General features: G+C 37.3%; 1 protein-coding gene across 1 annotated transcript in view; it reads right to left on the bottom strand.

Moving 5' to 3' along the window:
• DOCK4 (dedicator of cytokinesis 4) overlaps positions 1–19,646 on the bottom strand; it is a 172,069-nt gene extending 152,423 nt beyond the window's left edge. Inside the window, exons 1-6 of the mRNA XM_010006294.1 lie at positions 19,560–19,646; positions 18,374–18,644; positions 6,040–6,123; positions 5,024–5,064; positions 2,357–2,412; positions 462–558 (exon numbers count right to left, since the gene is read on the bottom strand). Of these exons, the coding sequence (XP_010004596.1) occupies positions 462–558; positions 2,357–2,412; positions 5,024–5,064; positions 6,040–6,123; positions 18,374–18,644; positions 19,560–19,646 (636 nt within the window). The remainder of the gene's footprint in view (positions 1–461; positions 559–2,356; positions 2,413–5,023; positions 5,065–6,039; positions 6,124–18,373; positions 18,645–19,559) is intronic.
• Positions 19,647–20,726: the final 1,080 nt, after the last annotated feature.

Here is a 20,726-nt window from a genome sequence, read left to right as displayed (position 1 = left end):
CTTATGAAGCATTCCCCCAGCCTCCCTCAGTAATGAGGACTCAACAGCTGGCATCCCTTGATCTCTGTGCCATATACAAGAGATTCTGGTTCTATAACAAGGACACACCTCAGTGGTCATGAGTGGATGTGAAAGGAAATAAAAATATATGAGAAATACCAAAATAGTTGGCTGAGAGATTTTCCATGATATATTGCATGTTATTTGTTGATAAAATACCAATATTGTTTATTACACTTATTTCCAACACTTCAGTTTAGCAGATAAAGGAATCCTTAGATCCAATGGCTACACAATGAAGTTGGACAAGAAATCAATTACTGAAAAAATTAAGAGATGCATTTAGTCCATAATTATGAATGCTTTTTCTGAAATATACTTAAACTAAGCTACAGCATCTGAACAACAGTGTGACTTTTGAGTTGGTATGAAATTAAAGCATCATTATTCAGGGTACTTGCCACATAGAGTTGTTTCCACATTGTTCCCCAGTCTCGTAAAGTTGATGTCATTTCTGTAATAACAGAATCTTCTGTTGGAATAACCATTTCAAATTGTCTGTAACATGCAGAAGAACACATGATATTACACAAGCATTACAAATCCCATTACAGTTACTAACACAGAGACTTCCTACTGCCAGCAGTAATATCTGTCAACCTACATGGGAGCTCCTTCAGCCCATAACAGTTTTTATTTATACATTTCATTTACAACCCATGGGAAAGTCTTGAGTGAAAATAATTAAATCCCCATAGAAAGTCCTGGTCCTAGCAAAGTCAAAAGGACTACTACTTTGGGATAGGCATATAAAAAACTATTTTCACAGCAAAGTAATTCCCACAGCTTCCAAAGGGATCTTGAAGCTTTAGTTATACTCCAAACCAGTGATCATTTCCACTCTTTTTTACATCTCTGTTTAAAGAAATAAGACAGAAAATGCCCTTTCTTCATCTGAAAGAGGATATAAAACTAAAAAGAAACACACTAGTACAGTGTGAGTTCCTGCTATTTGATGCTGGCCAAGAAAAAGCTGAGCTGGTGTGGTCAAGACCAAACTCTCCACAATACCATCACTTTACACACCATCACCAGTCCACCTCGTTTTCACACAAAGTACATTTCAAAGGTTTGCATTCATGCCTGGATTACTTTTCTCATTATATCATTTCTTTCTTATCAAATTAACATAACCATGTGAGAGCCCTTGGCTATGATGTACTGTATGGCCTGAAGAGCACACATAGACCAAGATAACCGCAGCAACAAAGACTGAACTCCCTGCAAATACTGTCATGGTGTTTGCAAAAATTAAAGATGGTATAAGTTTTGTTTTATTATGACAGTTGACAACAACTTTATTTCTCTGAACCTTCAGTATTATCTACAACCACCTTTAAAGGAGAAAAGACTTTGGGGCAAGTCTAAACATATGTGGCTTGAACTCCACAGCAAACAGCAAAGTGTCTACCAGCCATGTGAAGCCATTTCTACCTGCAGGAATGAAACTTTCTTTAAAAGTATGATTATGGTCTTCACGATCACTTTTGCCCATCATGAATCATGGACCTTCTACTCACTCATTCATGCTCCCAAAATAAAGGTCACCTATACAACTTATGTTTAGGCATCCATCTATTATGATGAGAAATGTCTTTACCTAAACAGGTTTCAAATTGTTATGTATCACATCTCAATAAATATAAATAAATGACACAATATGAACACTTCCAAATTAAGTCAAATTTTGGAAAAAAACTGTTGACGTAACATCAATGACAATTTTATTTTTAAAGTGATACTGCCAAGTTAAGTATTATATATTTTTAAAAAATGAAATCAGAATTTCCTTTATTTCTAACATTTGAATTCCAAAACAAAATTTTAAAACTAATTTCAACCAATTACTAACTCTTCTAAAAATGGAGAGATCAACTAGTGTAAAAAATAAATATTGGTTTTTCATCTCTTGAAGAAGGAAAAAAATATATATTAATTTACAGTTTTTAGAGAAATATTTTGCCATGGAACCAATACGTTGTTTTACTCTTAAAGCAATACCTTTTTCAAACCAAAAAACAACAGGAAATGAAAGCATGCAATCATTTTCTCTTTCCTCTATAAAATACAGACTGATATCCCGAGTTGTGCTCCATGTATTTTCTGAATACATCACTCCAATTTTATCATCATGCAAGACTACCAAGTTAGATAAGGACAACCATTTCCAGTCCTGTGGCAGTAAGCTGAAGCTAAGATACTCTAAATTAAAAAATATTACCACTTATTAGCAAAGAACTTTGGTAAAAGTAAATCACCATGTTTAAATATATAGAATCCAGAACATTTCACCTACCCTTTGTTCTTAACACATGCATTTTTCAAGTGAATGTAGTTGGATGGAAATATGCCCTGAAAAATAAACTTGTTTAGGTAAAACAACAACAACAAAAAACCCTCCCCTTACATAAGCCTGGAGTTCCATTAAGTACCATTAATATGCAAATGAGTGCTGAATTAAAAGTACTCAAAATCATTACCACACATAAAAAAAAAGAATGCAATATATACTCAGTATAGATCTAATGGAGACTAAAATGCCCTTTTCAGTACAGTTTAAATTCTTCAATGCTTCAGAAAGTTAGAAGATAAACAAGCACAGAACATGAAGAAGACTGCTTGAAAGGTAAAGTATTTTAGATATTTTTTTAGTAATTATTCCTGCTTTGAAAAGAAACAAACCAGCAGTGAGAGTTAATGTCTTACCAACAGCATCTTAAAAATACTATGTTCAGATATGGATGTTCAAAATAACGCAAAATAAATAAAGGTTAATAAAAATCGATAAAAATAAAGCTAAGTTAATAAAGAAAGTCAAAATAAATTTTTATTTGGTGGCTACTATGCCCTGTAGTGCATGGGAAAGCTGTGGTAGATGCCTACCAATGACCCTCAGTGTCCTGACAAGGTAGGTCCTTTTCTTGTTCTTTAAGTGCTCTCCACTGTTCTTTTGAATGCACAGAATTGCTGCAACAGTCACACTAACCCTCATAAATCAGAGCAATAAGAAACATGAAGCAACAGGCCTTCAAGCTTCTGGCTGGGAACATAATAGGCTACAGCCTGTTACAGAATGCAGTGAAGGAAAACACATATATGTGCTTATTACAAAAGGACCAGCTGCAAACAGCTTTCCTTTGTGATAAGGCTGCCATGTTTTCTTTTAACACAGACTTGAGACTGTTGACAAAAACATATCTACTATGTAGAGTCAACTGCTCTTGTGAATGCTTCTACTCAGTAATGTTAAGTATTTCAGAAGAGCATCTCCCAAGGACACGAAAACGTATGGCCTTGCACTTTTAATGAGGTGCCAGAAAACAGGATGGCTGCATATGCACACTCGCTGTGGACCAGCTGCCACAGATAATTTGAGTGTCAAAGCTGGCAGAATAACAAGGGAAGAATCTTGACAGAGCAATACCAATAACAGGCAGAGTTATGGGTTCTCTTATTATTTTACTTCCTGACAGACTCCCTTCTAAAATCCAATTCAGAAAATTGTTTGCATTCACACTAAGAAAGCAGAAAATATATATCTTATTTCTTCACACATCAACTCATGTTTAGAAAACCTATTCATAACTTCTATCAACACATTTGACAGACTACAAAGCAAGACTGACAGCAAGCATGTGGTGAAAACTGCAACAAAAGACACAGAAGATACAATAACAAATCCCAACTGCTCATGTCTTATAGATCATATTGTAATATGTATCAATGAGGTCAAAGTAGTAAACAGATGAAACTGTGTGGCTAAAATGGTTGTTTTTTCTGATATTTTCTGATATTCACAGAATCCTAGGGGTTGGAAGGGACCTCAACAGATCATCTAGTCCAACCCCCCTGCCAGAGCAGGGTCACCTAGAGCACATCACACAGGAATGTGTCCAGGTGGGTTTTAAATGTCTCCAGTGAAGGAGATTCCACAGCCTCTCTTGGCAGCCTGTTCCAGTGCTCTGTCATTCTCACAGTAAAAACGTTTGTTCACATTGACCTTCCATATAAAGCAAAGTATGTGAACATAGACTGCCAATCTAGACACAAAAGACCAGTGACTTATAACAGAAACCCCTAGAAACTTCTGAAATCATCGTGTATGTGCTCTGTCTTTGCAACTGAAGTGACTTGGAAACAAAAAGGAAAGAAAAACAAAACAAAAAGAGTGAAGCTTACAATGTGGGTTAAAGGAGCACCAGGTGATTCAAGATCTATCTTCAGTGACTTTAAAAAGACTAACAATGCTATTAGTGTTGAGGGGAAAAAAAAAAAAAAAAGGAAATCTTGAAATGGTTTCCCATATGAAAAACCAAATCTTTACAGTCACACAGGCAAGTCTACAGGACAGACTAACAAAAGAGAAAGAGAAATAAGACAGGTAAAGCTTAAAGACACTTAACATGAACAACTGTTGAAATATTAATTTAGTAGTCTGAATGCAGGGAAAAAAATCAGTGAAGTCTGGTTTACAGTAGTATAAGCTATACTACCGTGGAAATCAAAGACTGTGCCCCAAAGAAAAATAAAATGAAACATGTATTTTACATGATGATGCATACCTTTCATTCAATTGATACTCTGCTGGCTGCTCTAAATTAATTACTAACCTCAAGAAAAACAGGCACAGTTTAACCAACTTTTCCAACAGTATTTACAATTTGTATTCTCAGTAATCTTTTCCCTTCAACATAGCTTTGTCTGAGTTCATAATCAAAAAATCATAAATAAAAGAAAATTCACCAAAGCCTCAGGTTTGTAAAGTGTATCATCCTAATACATACAAGCATTTCAGAAGCATAATCCATGTCCAAATCAAATTAAAGCACTACCAGTAATATACACAATATGAAGCTCTAGTTTTCTTTTTACAATAAATATCATACTTATATGGAGATCGTAAACTTTTAAAAAGTAAATACACATTTTTGCCAAAGAACACAAAACTGCAATTGACCTTTACCTTAGCACTGGGGTTTTTTAAGGCAAATCCTCTGTACCACCCTGTGAGGAAAGAACATTTTACTTTTTAAAGTATGCAAATCATTTCCAGATGTAAAACAGATTTCATCTTTCCCTTTTGGACAGATATGACAGTACCGTCAGACTGCACTCTTATTTAAAAGACTTTCCACAGAATGAAAGGTACTTCATTTAAATCAGCTCATTTTCAGATAACTTAAATCACATTTCAGGAATTACTCTTTAACCCCAAATGCTCCTAACAACATAACCCTGGTACAGTTTGCACTAGACAGCACACCAAGAAAAAGGGTGTATTCACTATAAACATTTAAAAATAATTTTTGGACTTCCTGCTCTAAACCTATCAACCACATTACTATCCAAAATTCATAATATACCTGATTCAAAAGAACAAATCCTATGCCTTCTGTAAGACAGTTAACAGAACATAAGCTTGATATGAAAACAAAAAACACCTACATAATCCTAAATTATTAAAAAATCATATTGACAGACAAGCCTTAGGTAGCCGATTAAGGAGGCAGATTATGCAAAAATACAACTTTATTTCTCTTACAGTAGTAACAGACATTTTCTAAAATCTTATTAGCATTCTCTACCTCAGAACAAAGACAGAAGAGAATGTTTACATTTCTTTGAGATATAAACTTATTATTTTGAATTCATTTGAAAGGGTCTTGATGGCAGTCAGGCTTCCCTTGGAAATACCATGATAGCAGAAGAAAAATAGTAAGAACTCCTTGCTGATTTAACTGTTATTGTCTACAAATGTTCATGAAACAAGATAGTTTAAATAAAAAGAATGAACTGCAAATTAGTTATTATAGGAATTAGAGCTCACTGGAATTGTGAAAAAAATGAAGAGGGTAGAATGTGCTAATATTATTGACTTTAAAAATGTGTAATTTAAGAAAACAAATTAATAGTAACGAAGCTCAAATCAAGAGTATACAAAAACTTAATTGCCAATGGAATTGGAACCTGTGAACTCACCATCACATTTCTCTAATATTTGAACGGTGTCTCCAATCTCCAGTGATAGGCCATGTGGGACTGTCCCTCGAAAACCAGCTATTACTGAAAAACATAGTAAGTTTTTATTATTTGCAACATTAAAATATAAATTATTATTTCTTGTTAACAAAAATTGCCTATTAACAGGCAAAACTACATTTTAGAACAGAATTTACTAAAATTTAATAAGCTGTAAAAAAAATAATCAGAGGTTACACCACTTTTATGAGCAGAGAAGCTAAAATACAGGACTTGGAAAAAACCCAAAATGCTTACAGACCCACTATACATGAATGAAAAGCTTGTACTGGAGAACACTGTTAGCTAGACTGTTACTACTCTGAAGGACAGAAACTGTTTTATTCCAAATGCTCACACTAACACATTTCAGACCTCAGAATTTTGCAAGCTGAAAGCACCAATATTTTTGTTGCCATCTATAGCACCCACACACCACAAAAGGATAGCCTTATTTCACATTCACTTAATGGATGCTATAGACTCAATGCTCAATCCCATATATGAGGAAATGGTTAGGGGGTGGAGGCCAGCAAGCATGCTGTTCACTACAATATGTTAAGTGCACACACAGTCCCCTGCAGCTTCCCTGAAGCCAGTGAAGCCCAGAGAAGCTCCGGCTCATGACCTACAACAACCACAGAAATGGGCTTCCCTCACTGAAGATAAAAACTGACTAAGAAACAAAATATAAACCAGAGCAGCAATGGTCCCAAATACTTAAAATGTTCACAATTTAAGTCATACATTGTTAGTACTTTAAAAAATGCCAGCTACTTTTTTTTTTTTTTTTTTTTTTTACTCAGAAATATACTATAATACTCAAAAGCCACTAAAAATGTTAATGACTATAAATGCTATAGATGGGTAGCAATTCAGCTATTGAACCCTGTGCTTATTGTATTTGAAATTCTGAATTAAAATACTGCCCAATTCAGGCCATGAGACCAAACAATAACGGTTTTGATTCTGTTTGGGAATATTATTTTGGTGGTGAATTTTGAAGTCGAAGAGGAAAATGGCCTTCTACTAACATCAGCAGGGCACAATTCACAAAATCACTTAGTGGCCTAACAGCAATTTTGCTGCTATCAAATTTCTACCCATCTAGATAGAAAAATGTAAATCTCACAGCCAAGTGAAAAACCCACCAACTCAGAGGTGTGAGAAGAAATCCTTACATGTATAAGCCAAAAGGAAACCCCATGGGTGCAGATATGCATAGAAAGAAACTACTCTTCCACCAAAGGACCTGTGAGATTTTGAGGCACGATGATCCATTTTGGTGGGTCCTGCCTGCTGCCAGAGGTCCCATCCTGCCACAGGCAGCCACTATGCTCAAACACAATATAACCTGTCACCCACTGCCTGTGCTTGTCACACTGTTCATCAAAGGCAGCAGGAGAGATTAGCTGTCAGTAACCACAAAACCTGAAAATTCATTTATGAATCTTTGCCAGAAAGTTCCAGGTATGAGAGTAAACCAACTGGATATAGTTTATACTATAGGATGGCATGTATAAAGATGTACCAAAAATAAATTTTGGACAAATCTTTCTTTAGAATCTTAAGGCTTAAAAACTCATTGAATTCAATCATCACTTCAATGATAGTTAAATCACCACTGTGCTTAACCCATGTTCTTCATTTAGCCCTCTGAAAAAAGCCTGTGAAATTATGTGCTTGGCTAGTCCCTAAGAGTTTGATATAACATGTGACCAGTAATTCTAGCATTGAGCTTTCCACCTCCCTGCAAGGCATGTATATTGAATAAATCCCTTTTCATTTTGGTGCTCCTCCTACTCCAAGGTAGAGAATTAAAATACCCAGAGATAAGCATTATGAAGAAAAAAGAGCTCATTTTTTTCCCCCAACCTTAATCAAGTACACCATTTTTATGAGGGTTAGCTGCAAGACAGCATTTGCATATTGAAGAAGTTTGTCTAAGAGTTGAAAAATGAGAATGTTCAAATTGATTCTTGTACAAAGATCCAAAAATTATAACATTTCATTAACTATAAACAGATTAAAATAAAAACAAAACTCCCTGAGTATTAATACAATATATATATATATATCTCAATTCCTCTGTGGCACTGGCATGAAAGGAGTCATTCTGGTCACTTTTCCAGCTTGAAAGAAGCAAAAGTGATACACGAAGCCTGTCAAAATAGCACCTACAGCCACTGAAATCAAGTTCAGGAATTAACAGAGGTGGCATGCAAAGCCAAAGCAAACCAAACCCTTGTGTGTTGTCTTATTTTTAAACTCCATGAGATAAAAAGAATTACAGTAATTTTCTCCTCAAGAGCCAATATATCCTGTCACATTGTTATGATCTGACTTTGCTCTGACATTCAGCTTTTATTAGTGTTATTACCTTTTTAGTTACTAGATCTGTTAAAGATTTTTTTTCTTTTTTTAGATGTTTTAAAAAAAACTTTTTAGAACATAAAAAGATTGAAATCTGACACAGTGTAGGAAATAGCTAGAATTCATTATAGAGCATGTATCTTGAAATATCTTCAAGAAGGACAGCCTGCAGAGTGCAAGGAAAGTAGAAACGAGGGCACCACCCTGTACCTCAGGGTGGCCCTGAGCCAGCACATTCACCTGATCTACTTGCAAAACTCTTGCCGGATTCTTACAGAAGTTTTACAGAGAGGTCAAGCTCAAAACAGGCAGTCTGTGCTCTTTAGCAATGCCAATCAAGACAGAAGAAAGTGTACCGCACAGCAGCTGAGAATTTACTGCAATGCACAGGAATTGAAAGATAAATTTTACACACAAATATTTATTCAACTAACCTGTTGGGGTACTTTTTTAGTTTATCTGTGGGGTATATACTTAAGCAGACTACAGGAAGAGTAACATGAAGTCATGAAGGAGGTTCCACCAGAGAAAATCCCAGGGTACAAAGCTGGGACCCAGGGTTCTTAACCAAGCCACAATTTAGATTTGATGTATTGAACCTCTTGTCCTTTCCTACAATGACCACATATTTTGGCAACACTTTGCAGATGCTCCTTAATTCTTTCTCTTAGTAGTGGTAAATATAGTGAAATCACTCATGGGTAACAAGAGCTTAAGCTGTTCTCAGCCTAACTTGAGGTTGACACATTTATCATACTTATAGAACTGGACTGTTTATATAAACAGGATTCACTAAGAAACGTGCATCAAATATTCGCCATTTTCATTCTCACACAGTAGCTGGTGGGGTTAACACCTTCTCTCACTGCCATTGTGACTGGATAGCAGAGACCTCAAGAAAGGAAGACAGGCAGGAGAAAAGAAATCCACTCTGAATATAGGTCACCTACCAGTATCTGCAGTCTTTGCAATTGGGCTGTTCACATGTGTGTCCCCAGGAAGCTAAGTAACAAAAACACATCTATACACATTTTTTCATCACTGTAGTATCTGAAAGTCTTAAAAATGTCCTGTTTGTATTTCAAGCACAGGCACAGTGACTGATGCCCTCTACAATCACCTCTCAGCCACAAAAGAAATGTGGAGCTTCACAATGTAAGTTTGTAGGAGGACACATTCTCAGAAGTTTCAAACACCAAGCTCAAGTACAGCAGGTGGTTGGAATTATTACTTTCTTGCTGCCCAAGGGTACTCAGTGGATGACAAAGCAAGGCAACAACACAGGACAAAAATGTAATCCATACAAGTGAAATCATATTGTGAGAAATATAGTGATGTGCAATATTAATGCAGCTTCGTGTTTGATGCCAAGCTTAAAAAGAGTATAGCAGGTGCAGTGAATCCCAAGTTATGAAACAACTCATTTCTGTGAGAACTATAGAGACAAAATCAGAAAAACCTTTATGAGATAACCAGTTAAGTTACCTGTTTGTGACTAACTGCTAAAAGTAATCAAATGTGTTCATATTTTCTTAATATTTTTCTTCTACATTTCAATAGAACAGTCTGTTCCATCAATAATGTGACCTAAGATCTTACATTACACTTTTTCTGTGCGTTTCAAAGTTTTTCACTACAAGGACATGTGTGAATAAATAGGAAGAGGTTTTCAATCCTTATCTTCATATTAGACCACGAGTGCAATAAAGAAAATGAGGAAAGAGAAGGATGGAGCTCTTGTGCTCAGCTTCTCAAAAAAACCCAGACAAACCATAAACAAAAAAAACCAAAACAAACACACACACACAAAACACACACACACAAAACACAAACACCAATTATCTTTCTACTCTCATCCAAATGTCACTATGTGTCTGTGCTGACTGTTGAACAGTTCTACATGTGCAAGTGCCTGGTGTACAAAAAGGCCTTAATTAAAGCCTAAACTATTTATTTTTTTTTTGGGGGGGTGCAGAAACTCACCTGCTGCTCCTCTAGAGCAGATAACATTGCTGTCCTAAAAACTAAGATTATATCCTACTTTTAAGTACCGCATTCAAATCTTAAATGTTAGTTAGCATTATAAAGACACATTTGAGACTCCCAAAGAGCATGCTGGGTTTCATGGCTGGCTTGACCGTTTGTTTATAAGATGAAAATGTCTCATGACAAAAGGTGTAATGTGACATGGTGCTCAAAATGCCCCCATTACAAGTTAAAATTAAGCTCACCACTAGGAAAGGAGACACGCAGTACACTCCAGTTCCAGGACATACTACCCCATACATCTAGGAACCAATAGCTGTAGAAGCAACATCTACAGCAACTACTCATACCTCAAAAATGACCATTTGTACCACAATAGCAGGCTCAGGTTTCACATAATAAAGAAGTCCTTCAACTGAAGAAAGAGGAGGGTGGAAGGGATGTGGGTAGAAAAATGTACATTATTTTAATAATTACTTGGCCATTACTTGCATGCTAAATGCTGGAGTGAAAAATAGACTCCATTTCAATGTCAAAAGTCATAATGCCCCAACTATCAGAGGCAGCATATGAAGCAGACAGAAATGTGGTAAAAATGCACTAGAAAAGAACATATATAGAGGATGAGAACACTGTGTTAGAGGGACTGGTTTTGACAGGGAGCAAGATGCTCTAATAGAAAAGGAATTGATAAACTAGTAACAGGGGTGGATGGCCCCCTTCTAAGTTTTGCTTGGGTAAGAGTCTTAAAATTTTTATGCCTGAAATAACTGGAGATCTGCAGAAAAGAACTATTGAGGCAGACACTGTTCCTTTCCTTCTAATAGATGACCAGAAACTATTATTGATTCCAAATATTATCTGCCATAAGTGAAATCAGGTCCTCTCAGTGGCAAAGGCAATTTTTGAAGTTTTTATTCTGGACATAAGTGCCATTCTTTTACCAGAATGAGACTTCCAGGCACAACCATTTCAACAGTTGCTTAGGTTTGTTTGGGTTTTTTCCTATTAAATAGTTTAAAAAAATACTAAAAAAGCTGTAATCAATTAAATCAGGACCTTCTGACATTATAAAGTCATTATATTAGTTAAAGCAATTATTTACTTTTCAATTTTCCTTTATAATGGAAAATTGAGCTTGTTTTCATGCATTATTTTATCTGATGAGTAATGATGCATATATATTACATTTGAAAGTCTTCAATTCTGTGGTCTTTATTGCAGAAATGTAAAAATCTATCCTTTTATATTCACTAACAGATAATAAATACAATAGACATCTGGCACTCTAAGCAGTTGCAGAAGATGAGACATTAGAGAGAGCAGCATATCACCAGGACAGCCATTGGAAACAAAGCAAACAAACAAAAAAAATCAGACCAATTACTCTAGCCAGGATACTGTTTGTAACGTCATGTCTGAGGCTGCTGACCACTGGCAAACAATGCCAGTTTCTGTGTTCAACAACCATCGATGGATTTTTCTTCTATGAATTTGCCTTTAAATGTATCCTAATCTCAGTGTCTCACAGTAAGCTTTCCAGTTTAAATATGTCACAGAAAAAAAGTTTCCCTTTGTTTTACAGTGCTACTTAAAATTTCATGTTCCCTTGTTCTTGTGGGGAAGTTTGAATAAGCAACCTCTTGTCACTCTCTCTGCACCTTGGCTATACCTTTTCCAGGATGAAGATTTTTCACCTCAAAAGAAACTGAAGAACCTCTTTAGATTTCTAACTAGGCAGGATTTTTAGAAGCACTATCACACAGGGGCATACAACTTTGCTAATGCAGAACGGCCCACTGTAAAAGCTCACTGTAAAAGGCCATCATGTGCACGGAGCTTTGGAATTGATCTGGATAAAGAGGCAGGACAGCATAGCTACATGCTTGTGCTTCTAAAGCACAAGTTAATTCAGGCATCTGTTCAGTAATGCACCATGTTGCCTACAGACACAGTAGGAGGCTTGCTGCAAACCAAAAACAAGCTAATGAAGATAGTGACAGAAAATCGTGGAGGGAAGGGGGTGGGGGTGGGGGTGTGCAGGAATCAATATCTCCTTTCAATAAACACAATATATATGAATGTTAGCTTCAATAATTGAAGTGATCCTTAAATCTTGCAGATTACTGAGGATAAACACTCTCAAATTTATATTGCAATGAAAGAATGTGAGTTCTCTTGTTGCCTGTGTATGTACACCACAACTAAAAGAATCAAACACACAGCTCAGATAATGACAGTCCAGGAATCCTGAGCCACTTGCACCTTTTGCATTTCTTAAGTGCTGTTCCCATGCAGCAGTCAATTGTTCTCAAGAGATGAGTACTTGCATGGAATTTTCCTAATAAGAACAATTACTGAATGACTATATTAATGAAAATAACACAAAGCACACCAAAAGGTTTGTATCAAGCTTTGAAAATGCTATATGAAAGTAAAATATTTATATTCAACATTCTTCTTTCGTCTAAAAAAAAAAACAAACAACAAAAGAAACAAAACCCTCTGGAATTCCTACTGCTAATAGCACCAGATACGGCAAATGCCAAGACTGAAATACACAAAGGGCACTGAGCTGCAGCAGGTCGTATTCCCCTGTCCTTGTCCCTACATTGAATTCACAGCAAGGTAATAATTTTCAAAACACCAATTACAATGCTACCAAGAACCACAGGACAATTCTAACATGTATCATCAGTTTAGTGTGGCTGTGAAGTTCTTTTCATCCTACATCTCTGCTACAGGCAGGAACTTCGTAATCTCTTTGATAATAGCATGATTGGCTCTCCCAATACCTGCAAACATTTTTGCTAACTCTTTCCTTTAGGGACCCTAGTTAGCAGGCACTGTATCTTTGAAAAGTGCACTAAAAGTAAGAAGTGCTGACACCTGTTTGCTGTTGAGAATGGCTACCAATCTAGAACACCAAAACTTCAATAATTCAGCAGATACCACCAGAGTCACTGTCCTTGCAGGTATGAGATTTCCTTAATTGTTTCTCTTATATCAAATAGCTAGTTAAGCCCTTCATATTTTCTGAGCTCCTGCTGCATTTTGTGACATCTGTATCTTGTCCCTGCTAAGAGCAATTTATTGTATTCGTTCTGGAACCAGGGAAAGTAAAAAGAAAACTAACAGGTCTTTAGAAAATCTAGTACACCTTAGAGTCTATTAATAGATGATACAGCTCCTCCTTATAAATTTGTTCAGAAGCGTCCTCTGCAGAGAAGAAATGTCATTGTAAAACCTGTCAGAGGCATTGCAGTAGAAGGTGAACTGCATACAATTAGGCATAGATTTCATGCATTCAATCAAGTATCATAAAGGAACTCATCCAGATGCAGTTGAGCCAGCTGGTCTGACAGTTCTCTAATGCAGAGCTACAGACGCAGCATCGATGCACTAAGACTGCCATCTTGGCCAGAAAGTGTGGATTTAAGGGTCATTGCCCTACATTAACAACAGCTTAAAAATCCAGCTAGCAGAAAGAAGTGGAAAAAAGTAGAGTATGTTAAGATGCCATTATCTGAGAACAACCTTCTTTAGTTAAAAATAACCATGTTACTCACTATTTTATTAAGAATAAGTTTTTCCTAAGTTCAAAGCATTTTCAAACTTTAAGTAATTGCCTTAATTTTTAATAGCCTGATCAAGGAAAAGATTTATTGCCATTTAACTTTCATTTGAAAAAGTTCTCACGTTTCGTTTACAGGTTTTGGGGAACCAAAATTTCTGATTAAAAAAACCAAAACAAAACACATTAGAAGGATTTTTTTTTTGTAACTATCTGTAAGTATCAGGTATGGTAAAGAAGGGAAGCTAATGTATTCACAGCACAAGTACATCATCTGAGGTCCATCAAATCCAACAAAGCCCTGTGATAGCAAATACCAAATGTCAGGACAACTCTTCAGTGCATGCTGGACATAATTAAAGCATGAGGTGGTACTCACCAAAACCTCCAAAAATTTATATTTAAGAGACACAAAGTTCTACATTATTTCAAATCCAGATCCTTAATTCTCTGTAGAAATGAACTCGCAGTATCAGAAAAACTCCTGAAAGACAGGACAGTTTAGCAAGGTGTGGAATTAAGCACAACTAAGGAATAACGATTGCAAATCACTTACAAGTAGCCTGGCACGTGTCTTTTTATCTTAAATGAGGCTGAACTTTCTTGATGTATTGTAATTGAGAGGCGTTTCAAATACACTGGAATACAGCTATAAAGACTAGTAAAGCAGAACTACTTTCTCCTGTGAAAATCCTCAGAGGCTGCTAAATGCAAGTTTAAACATCCCACTCTGGCTTTAAGCTGGTTTATTAGGTTTAATGGCTGGAAATAACCACTGCATTTCTCAGTCTGATTTCAACAGTTGAGCCAGCGGAACTCAGTGTATTTAGCCCTGCAGAGTTTCATTGCTAAGCCATAATCTCAATAAAATTAAAATTTCAGGGATATTTAATGTAATCCTACAAGTATCTTAAAATTAGGACCAAGCAGAAATGTAACAAGTGCATACACTTTTCCTAATCAAAGCTCTGAAAAATAAAAAAGAATACCTGGGGTACATACTTGTAACAGTATCTGTAGTGCTACAGTGCACTTTCAGAGGTGCTATGTAGGATCCTCTTCAAAAATCAGAACCTTCACATTCTGCTTATGTTCACCTGTTCCTCCAAAATCAAGGGTGAAAAGAGTTTAGGTTCAGTTGGCAGCTGTTTATAAGCGTGCATGAGCATTAGAAAACTGTAACTGAAAAGTATATGCAACCAATTAGGATAATGAGGATTGCTGACAGGAGAGCAATTATTCTGTTTGATGTGATGGGGGAAGGAAATTTAAGAGCAAACTGCCCTCTTCAAATGTTTGTATTATGATTCATTGGTGTGTTTGAACATTTCTCTTTTTCTGATTAAGTACTTTAAGAGAGAAAATTATACTTTTGGTTTTTAACACTGTGGGAGAGTCCCTAAAACTAATTGCCACTGTAACAGTCTCACACTTTCCTCCAGATTTGGTACAGAATCCTAGGAATACATTTGGGATACCACAAGTCCCAGAAACCATGGAAAATAGTGAGGCATTTCTAAGAAACTGCCTGTCAGGGAGACACACACTACCATACTGTAGCACCATGAAATACTTCCTGAGCGAAGACCTTGACAAGCAAACAGAAAGTCCCAGACACAGGTACTATTTTTACTATAGTATCAGAGAGTTGTCCCATGCTTTTTCAGAAGAAATAAACTACAGAACTTTTTCCTGAACCTCTTAAAAAACCCACAAGAAGTAAAAATTCTGTTTTGTAAATAACAAAAATGAGCAGAGACAGGTAGAAGACTTGTGTCAGCTAACTCAGATCAAGCAGGTTTGCAAACTATCCATTTGGCTACTGTCCAGGACGTTAAGCCACATTATGTACTTGTTCTGCACTGAACAGCAGTCCAGAACTCACAGACTTAAAGAAGCTGCAAAACCTTGCTTGAAAGGGGCACAGACATGGCAGGGAATGAAGGGAAAAGTCAAGGCAAAACCAGCAGTAAATAATAGAGCCTCCTTCCAGGAAACTGCTGTGCTGGAAGGGACCACTCCCAGGGAGGGCAGCAATTCCAGGGCTAGATTTGGTGATAGTGCCACAATTCATCAAGAGGGATAACACATCACACACAGCTGATGTAATTATTATACTAATTTAAAATTATTCATTTCCTTAAATACTGTTGTGGGTTTTTTCCCCTACTATTTATAGCCTCCTGGGGATCCACACAGAGAGGCCTCATGGGATTAGTTCAGCATCTGAGGTAAGGAGAGGACAAAATTGTATCTTCTTCCTCTGGCTGAACAGCCCTTCTGAAACACAAATACGGAACTTGAGCAGAAGACTCCTTCCAAAAAGAGATTCTAGAAATAAGTAAATTTTATTCAAATGAACATTTACTGAGCTTTAAAACAACTGTATGTCATTTTAGTTGATTCAGTCCTTCTGCATTATTCCCTTTCCATCTCTCAAAAAATCATTGGCCTGAGATCTCTGAATTTAAGTAGCTGAGATACCAGCTCAAACACAGAATCACTGGGAGCACCTCACATGAATAAAGCAGCAGGGTTTTTTATTCATACACACTAATTAAAACTATTATACATGTGTAAATTATCAATAACACACCTAGCCTGTAATGACTTTATTCTTCCTTCCTTCTTTCCACAACAAATTGAAGATAAAAAATTGAAGAAAAACTACATTTTAAGGTGTAGCAAAGTATTTGCAACCCATTACACATTTAAACTTGGGGAGGAAGAGGAAAGTAAGCAGTATAACAATACTTGCAACATTGATTCTAACTTCTTAAACAATTTAAATACAGTAACTTATAAAACTAACTTACAAAAATATATGTTTATTAACTCCAAAATTACCATCTTAATTAAAAGGAACCCTTTTCCCACTATATAAGTATTATCCAAAAGGTCAGCCAACAAGCACTGCTGGGCTTGCATGGAAATTCATTAGTTCCAACCAGCAGCAATGTTATGATAATTACACTCACTGGTGGTTTGGTTCTTGTGCCAGAAAGAGATACCATTATGTGACCAACATAATCCTACCTAATCCTTGAAGGCTTGCATGTAAACCACTCAAGTGTCCCAGAAAGGAAATTACATCTAGCAAAATCAGTGAACTAGTGTGTTATGACTTTTCAGACTTATTTCCTTATTGTACAGAAATTAGAATATTTTCTGCTTTTAGTCCCTGAGAGAACTTGAGGTCTAAAGTGAGCCGAAACAGCCCATCTTGTAGAATTTGCAGCCTTTATATTTCAGCTGAATTAGATGAAACAAACTATGAATTTTACTTGGAAATACCCCTACCAACACCTTTTCTGAAAAAAATGTTAGCATACAGACTACGAATAATTAGATATGTTTATGTTCATGTTTATGGTCTGAAGTTACACCAAGGGAGGTTTAGAGTAGATATTAAGAAGAATTTCCTTACTGAAAAAGTAGTCAGGCACTGGAACAGGCTGCTCAGGGAGGTGGTGGAGTCACCATCTCTGTAGGTACTTAAGAACTGTGTAGATGAGGCACACCAGAACATGCTCTAATGGGCTTTTTTGGGGGGGTGGGTGTGGGACAGGAAATCTACCACTTCACTTGGGAGACTATTCCAATGTTCTACTGTCCCCATGGTGAAAAAATTTACCTGATGTCCAATCAGAATCTTCCCAGGAACAACTTGGTTTTGCCATGTGACTCCTTGTAAATAGGAAGTCTGCATCTTCTTGGTAGCCACCCTTTAAGTACTGGAACATGGTAATAAGGTCTCCCCTAAGCCTTCTCTTCTCAAGGCTGAACAAACCCAGTTTTCTCAGCCTCTCCTCATATGGCAGGTCCTCCAGTCCTCTGATTACCCTTGTGGCCCTTCTCTGGATCCTCTCCAGCCTGTCCACTCATTTTGGTGTCACTAGCAAATTTCATGAGGGTGCTCTTGATCCCAACAACCAGGTCACTTATGAAGATGTTAAACAGCATTGGGCCCAATATTGATCCCTGAGGGACCCCACTTGTGACCAGTTGCCAGTTTGAGGAGGAACTATTTACTAACACCCTCTAGTGTCTATCAGCCAGTTCCCCACCTGTCACACAGACCACTTGTCAAGGCTGTAACAAGTCAGTTTCTGCAGGAGAAGGCTGTGGGGGATTGTATCAAAAGCCTTGGAGAAGTCCAGGTAGACAGTGTCCATCACTTGTCCTGCATCAGCTGAGCAGGTTACTTTTGTCACAGAAAGTGATCAGGTTTGTCAAGCACCATTTGCCCCTGGGAAATGCAGGTTGGCTTTTCCCAATAATGTACTTCAGTTGACTTGTGAGAGTCCTCAGGAGGATTTGCTCCATCACTTTCCCAGGGACTTACGTGAGGTCTATAATTACCTGGATCCTCCTTTGGATCCTTCTTACAGATGAGAGTGACATTAGCCTTCCTCCAGACCTCAGGTACATCTCCTAATTTCCATGACTTCTCAAAGATTGTGAAGAGTGGCTTTGCAATTACATCAGCCAGTGTTCTCAGCATCCTAGGGTAGATGGCATCTGGACCCATAGATTTGTACAGGTTGAGCTCCTGTAATAGTTGACACACTATTTCTTCCTTCACTGATGGTGGATCAGTGTCTGCATCAACCTGGACTTTTCTTCCTATGGCCTGGACCCAACAGCCCAGGTAAAGACACAGGTGAAGAAGGTGTTGAGGACCTCTGCCTTTTCAGCATTTTTGGTGACTAGTTCACCTCTCCTGTTTAATAGTGGACCAATATTATTGCTCTGTTTCTGCTTGTGGTTACAGTACCTGATGAATCCTTTCTTGAAGGTTTTTACATCTCTGGCCAATGTCAACTCAAGCTGAGCTTTTACTTTCCTAACTGCATCTCTGCATACCCTAGTCATTTCCAACTGATAATGTTCCACTTTCCCACCTGATACATTTCCCTTTTGGATCTGATCAGACCCAGAAGCTCACAGTTAAGCCAAGGGGGTCTCTTGCTCCACCTACCTCCCCTGCCTTTAGAGGGGACAAACTGGTTTTCCTTACCTATGAGAGTGTTTTTGAAAAACTCCTAGCTTGGAGTGAGCTGAAGTTTCTCTTCTAAAATCTAAAATCTTTGTCTTAGAATTAACCTTCATTGTGCTTGGCAGTATCCCAAACTCCACAATGCTGTGGTCACTGCAGCCAAGTCTGTCACCAATCAAGATACTACAGACCAGGTTTTCTTGGTTAGTGAGTAGTAAGCTCAGCTGTGCCCCATTCCTGGGTGCCACATCCAACATTTGTGTGAGGAAGCAGTCCTCTACATATCCCAGGAACTTAATGGATGTCAGGTGAACTGCAATGTTGTTCTTCCAGCAAATGTCTGGGTAAGTTAGTCTCCCATAAGGACCAGGTTTTGATGACCCAAAGCTTGCCTGAGCAACTTGAGTATTGCTGCATTGGTCATGTCATCTTGGTTTGGGGGTTGGTAATAGATGCCTACTGCAAGGTCTCCCTTGGAGACTACCCCTCTGTTTTTGACCCAGAGGCATTCAATAGGGCTACCAGAATTACCATAGTTGAATTCTATACATTCAAGGTTTCCTTAACATAGAGCATGACTCCTTCACCTCTTCTCCCCTGCCTGTCTTTACGGAACAGCCTGTAGCCATCGATCATGGTCCTCCAGTCATGTGAACTGTCCCACCATGTTTCAGTTATTCCTACAATATCCTAACTATCTGACTGGACGTGGAACTCCAGTTCCTCCTGTGTATTTGCCAGACTGCATGCATTTTTTTATTATGTGGTCATTTGTCTTCAGAGAATGTGACTAAGACCAGAAGAGTCAGTCCATATAAGCCATTAAACAAGTAGCAGATTGCTATGATGTCTGGATTACATGGATCATTGCTAAGGTGAATGCCTTTTCCGACTAGACGTCAGCATCCCTTCCTATATTAGAGTATTTTTAATGTCTCTTGTTTAGGCATAGAACAAAAAAAGATAAGTCAACATTTCATATGTGACAAGTAAGGACTTCAGTATGAAGTAACTTGATACCAATTACGGTGATTGACAGCCTGAGTGTTGTGATTTACCACAACAAAAGCACTGCAATAAAAACAGTTGTGATGGAGAGATAGCACAAATGTTTGCAGCTGCTGATAGCTGAGGAACTGGCTAGTTTACAGTTGTACAAAGCAAAAATTCAGTAAGAAGTAAGACAGCCTATAGGATCTGTAATTGCAAAAATAGATTAATTAAGAAGATTAATTAACATTCTGATGTGTCAGATAAAGTAAACTGTTAGGACAAGAACAGAGTAGAAAAAAAGGTAAAAGGTAAGAACTAACGTGTCTAGAAAAAATTAATTAGCAGTCAATTTATCATATATCAACTACCAACCAATTTAACACCCCGAGAGGGTTTCTGACAAGCTAGAATGGGAATATTTAAGAAATTGTCTGAAACAGATCTAGGGCAGTATTCTAGGTCAGTGTGCCACAACCAACAGTACTGCAGAGAGCTGGATAGCAGTCACTCTGCAATCTCACAGCTGTCAATGGAAGTTGCTATGGGCACAAATCCCACAAAGGAATCGAGATAGGAATCCAGCTCTTTCAGCACACTGACCTCAGCGGCAGAACAACCCATCCTGTCTTCTGGGATTCACCCAAGCTGAACACAAGGGCACTACATTCCCCCATAGATTCATTTTTCCAACCACAGCTGTAATACAACAGTTATTTTTGGATA

Source organism: Chaetura pelagica, unplaced genomic scaffold (assembly GCF_000747805.2).
Source record: "Chaetura pelagica isolate M959 unplaced genomic scaffold, ChaPel_1.0 scaffold108, whole genome shotgun sequence".
Taxonomy (NCBI): Eukaryota; Metazoa; Chordata; class Aves; order Apodiformes; family Apodidae; genus Chaetura; species Chaetura pelagica.
Note: the sequence above shows the minus strand (reverse complement) of the source record. Positions and strands in the feature narration are given on the sequence as shown.